Source organism: Leptodactylus fuscus, chromosome 8 (genome assembly GCF_031893055.1).
Source record: "Leptodactylus fuscus isolate aLepFus1 chromosome 8, aLepFus1.hap2, whole genome shotgun sequence".
Classification (NCBI taxonomy): domain Eukaryota; kingdom Metazoa; phylum Chordata; class Amphibia; order Anura; family Leptodactylidae; genus Leptodactylus; species Leptodactylus fuscus.
This window is the reverse complement of record NC_134272.1, coordinates 2,901,273-2,905,821: the sequence shown is the minus strand read 5'-3', so window position 1 is coordinate 2,905,821 and position 4,549 is coordinate 2,901,273. Positions and strand designations below refer to the sequence as shown.

At 44.2% G+C, this 4,549-nt stretch overlaps 1 protein-coding gene across 1 annotated transcript; it reads right to left on the bottom strand.

The window, feature by feature from the left end:
- Window positions 1-251: 251 nt before the first annotated feature.
- Window positions 252-3,506, bottom strand: LOC142216844 (pancreatic secretory granule membrane major glycoprotein GP2-like). The gene is made up of 5 exons (XM_075284881.1): window positions 3,435-3,506; window positions 2,883-3,128; window positions 1,532-1,694; window positions 795-870; window positions 252-370 (listed from the first exon to the last, which is right to left on the bottom strand). Exons 1-5 carry the CDS (start codon window positions 3,473-3,475, stop codon window positions 252-254), a joined length of 645 nt encoding a protein of 214 aa, XP_075140982.1. The 5' UTR covers window positions 3,476-3,506.
- Between the last annotated feature and the right edge of the window lie 1,043 nt (window positions 3,507-4,549).

Below are 4,549 nucleotides of genomic sequence, written 5' to 3'. Positions count from 1 at the left end.
CAGATCAGCTGTACAAGTGGTGTCAGGGTGACGGAAACTGCTGTAGTAGATAGGAAGTGCGTGCAGGCTCTGCTATTCCAATAAGAGAATTCCCTGCCTCCCCCGCTATACAGTGGATGGGGCTGCGGCTGTACGAGGGGACATCTCAATATGACATACAGCATTGGGGGGGACACGGACCTCACATAGGTCTGATAAGTCCTGTAAATGTACTTGGAAGCCATATAATGAAAGGTAAGAAGAAAGACACTTCATATTGTAATCTGCAGTAAAGAGACTCCTATTGGAATATCCGCACAAACACAAAAAGATAAAAAACTAGGAGATGCAAAATAGAAACTATACTTACGGGACGCTGCATTCGATTTATCTGCAAGGTAGAGCATTGAGGTTAGAAGTGTAAGGATTCTTCTTATACTTACAGTAAGTTCATGTAACAAGGTTGTGCAGAATAAAAAAAATACATCATTTGCTTTTATTTGGACACAGCGCCACTCCTGGCCGGGGGATTTGAACGGTATTACAGCTCAGTCCCACTCCCTGCAATGAGACAGCTGCAATAGCAGAATTAAAGGGAATCTGTCAGGTCAACATGGGGCACTAAAGCGCCCACAGATCCCTATAGGGTCACAGCACAAGTACCAGAGGTGCAGCATATGTGCACTGAAGGCGAGGCATACACCCTCCAGTGCAAGATATACCCTCCAGTTTAGGTTCTCATCCTAGGCCACTAGGGGGAGCTCACTGCACATATATTTCTACAGTAAATGTATATGACATTTTAGATTCATTACCTGTTCGGACTATTGGTCCAATGGTTAGATCGCGTGTTTCGACCTCCAGTCCGTCACTGCGGGCTCCAGAACACGACTGGAATAGATACAGGAACAATGATCAACAGAACCTGGACAAAGACGTCACATCTCATTGTACTATGGTAAGTCACGTGATCACACGGTCACCGGTAGGGATGTGTTCACATGCAGCAGATTTCCTGCTACAATCTCTGAGCCACTGAAATGTCTGCAGCAAATCTGCTGTGTGTGTATGGACCCTTCTAGTTTGCTGTAGCCAGTGCTAGATCTCATCCCTTTGTTGTCAGTCCTTCCATATTATTCCTTATTGATGGCTTCTGATTCTTCTGAAATAAGTCGGTGGGTTGAAAGATTCCTAATCTACTTCTTCCAGCTCTGCCATAACAATGTAGGCACGGTCATACAGTACATGGGGAGAAGGGAAGGAACCGATTATATACGGACTATATCCTGCACATTGAGTACGGCATTGTCAAGTCCATCAGGGTCAATCCCTCTGTCCACCAAATCTGTAGGTGAGGAAAGATCTACATGAGCGTCTACTCAGGCACAGCTATAGTGGATGCAACAGTCGCAGTGGCCCCGGAACCTGAGCAGACCCCAGTGGTCCCCTGCCAAGATAAAACACTATTCTATATGCCACAATGTAGGTATGGGCCCTATAACCAATATTCATTGGGGCCCAGGAGTCAGGTCCCATCTCTACGTCTACTTACAGGTACACAGGCTCCAGATGAGACCCTGCAGAGACCCAGAGCACAATGTAGATACACAGAGTCATAATCTCCAAAAAACTTGAACATCTGCAGGGCCACGCGGCCTTCTCTGGACACCCCATTCTGGGTCACTTGAATGGTCGAGTCTTGTTTATTAGGACAGCTGCAATAAAATCAAAGGGAGATTGGTCAGAACATGCAGAGAAGTCAGGAGGAACGCCATGTCTTACAAGTCTATTCTATGTGATCTGTCCCTGATACTTAAAGGGATTGTCCGTGAGGTGGAAATAAAGGAGAGGACAAGCAAATGTTATAAAATAACAAGAAGAAAATATTCAGCCCTTTCATTCCCAGCCGATGCTCTGACAGTCATCGCTGTTCTTTGCTGAGGGGCTGCCTTACATGGGACCTGTACGATCTTCTAACCAGCCAATACTTAGGAGCCAATAGACCAGGGGTAGGGAACGTACGGCTCTCCAGCTGTTGCAAAACTACAACTCCCAGCATGCATACTGGCTCTGCTGTTCTGGGAACTCCCATGGAAGTGAATGGAGCATGCTGGGAGTTGTAGTTTCACAGCAGCTGGAGAGCCGAAGGTTCCCGACCCCTGCAATAGACTGATTAACAACAGTAACCAGAATGAACTAAATCCACCAACAAATATCTTGTGTCTGTGCAAAACAATGGAGATACAGATATGACATTTATGTGACTTCTTGTAGCTTAGACATCGGGTATCCTATAATGTGACTGTCAGGTTGTAAAAGGTTGTGGAGGCCGAAATAATGTCACGGACAGCACAGGGATGATATCCTGAGAACAGGCCATAAAAACCTCACCCTGGACAACCCTGTCATGAGAACCTTTAAAAGGCTATAGATGAGCTATAGAGGAGAACCTTCAAGGGGTGTTCCTCACAGCCCAGCAACGACACTGAGGTCTAAGCCAGCCCATCTGACAGTGCAAGGATATCACTGCACCAGGGCACCAATATCTCTGCAACCAGGGCACCAATATCACTGCACCAGGGCACCAATATCTCTGCAACCAGGGCACCAATATCTGCAACCAGGGCACCAATATCACTGCACCAAGGCACCAATATCTGCAACCAGGGCACCAATATCACTGCACTGCGGCACATACTGCAAAGTTAACGGTGCACTAAATCCAGAGCACTATTGCTTTTCTAGCGGTATATAACACTAGTGATCTCGGAAGACTTGAAAGTTCTTCTGTAAAGTAAAGCTTTCCAATTCTTTGCAGATTGCTTTATGATTTCTATACACTAGTGGGTCTGTATAATGTATAATACAACATGGACCGTATATGCACATGCCAGCTACTCTACCTGTCCTTGATGATGTAATATTTTACTGCATCGTTCACATTTGAGGTCGGCGTGGCGTAGCAGTTTTTCATCACCAGGACATAGGAGAAGTAATCTCCCCCCTGGATGTAGGCCCCGATGTACAACATGTCATTGACTGACAATGAAACTTGTGGTCCTGCAAATGGAAACCGATAACTGCTGTCATGAAACAGAGCCATGGTCACCGTGAACTGTCCGGTCCCTCCGACATTGATCACCGTAGACCTGCACACAAAAAATAGGGTTTAGTGAAAAAGTAACACAAGGTACAAACATCATTTCAGTATCACTGAGAAACTTCAGAACCTTCAGATACAGAACCTTAAGGCTCCGCGTCTTATCATCTTGTCATTTCTGCGGACATTGACTTCTTCATAGAGATTTATAGTAGGATGAGAACAACGGACTATATGATGCAAGTGTGAATATAGCCTTAAAGACATGTCATGACTGGTTACAATGTCTGATCCTCGTTAATATCCACAATGGACTGATGTAATTATCAGAATTAGTAATATGAAATGAACATACTGGGCAATGGGCTTCAAGACCTGGCTGAGGCTGATCTGCATGTCCAGCGGGTATGTGCACGACAAGACTACGGTCAGGGTGTCATTTCTCACAATTATCCCACTTGTTCCGGATGTGATGTACAGGACGCTGATGTACGTGACGTGGGTAGAATTTTGCTGTTTCATAAATGAAAAAAAACAACAACAAACAAAAAACAAATTATATTAGAAAAAGCTGCAGAATAAAATAAGAGAACACGAGAACATGGCAGGAGTCTCGGCTTCTTCCGACCTCTCTGATTTACTACGTAACAAACATCTGCTCTACCATACCTGGAACATAAAGTGTAAATCATATGGAATATACAGAAAGGAAGCTAAAGCGAGTAGTAAGTAATAACTGACACGTCCGTATCCATTTGCTGCACCATATAAGAGTTTGGTTGACTATATAGGATGCCCTTTAACCTCTTAAGATTAAAAACCCATTCCAATGAATGACCGCCAGCAAGCCGTCCCCTGTCTGGTATCCCTGGGGTTTAGGATGGAAACCACAGGGGGGACAGTGATGGTAGTGTGAACCCTGCCTTACATATAACTTCAGTTTCTCCTGATCCCTGGTAATTAGAAAACGCTCCACATATAATAAACCAAGACACACTCACCACTGACTGGACCCCGCAGTTTCCGGCCTCGAGACGGGACAGGACTTGGAATGTGTTGGTGTGTTTGTCGTCCTGGAATTGGAAACATTGGTTGTCCTTGAAATTGTCTTTAGTCATGTTGAAGTTAAGGGTTTTGGCCTGACATTTATGGAATGAGGCTTTCATCTCATTGACCCCGCAGGTCAGCTCAGGACGCATGTCCGCCAAGGCTGCAAGCAAAGCCTAGAGTTAGATATAAGATGCTACTATATAAGATGCTACTGTATAAGATGCTACTATATAAGATGTTAGTATATAAGATGCTACTGTATAAGATGCTACAGTATAAGATGTTACTATATAAGATGCTACTATCTAAGATGCTACTGTATAAGATGCTACTATATAAGATGTTACCGTATAAGATGCTACTGTATAAGATGTTACTATATAAGATTCTACTGTATAAGATGCTACTATATAAGATGTT

Bases quoted from the DNA above. Each gene is read 5' to 3' on its own strand.
- LOC142216844 (XM_075284881.1), bottom strand. From the start codon at position 3,475: ATGCAGATCAGCCTCAGCCAGGTCTTGAAGCCCATTGCCCA. The intron at 1,695-2,882 runs GTAGAGTAGCTG...ATTTTATTGCAG, and splicing joins TATTACATCATCAAGGACAG to CTGTCCTAATAAACAAGACT. The intron at 371-794 runs GTAATGAATCTA...TCTACCTTGCAG, and splicing joins TGGACCAATAGTCCGAACAG to ATAAATCGAATGCAGCGTCC.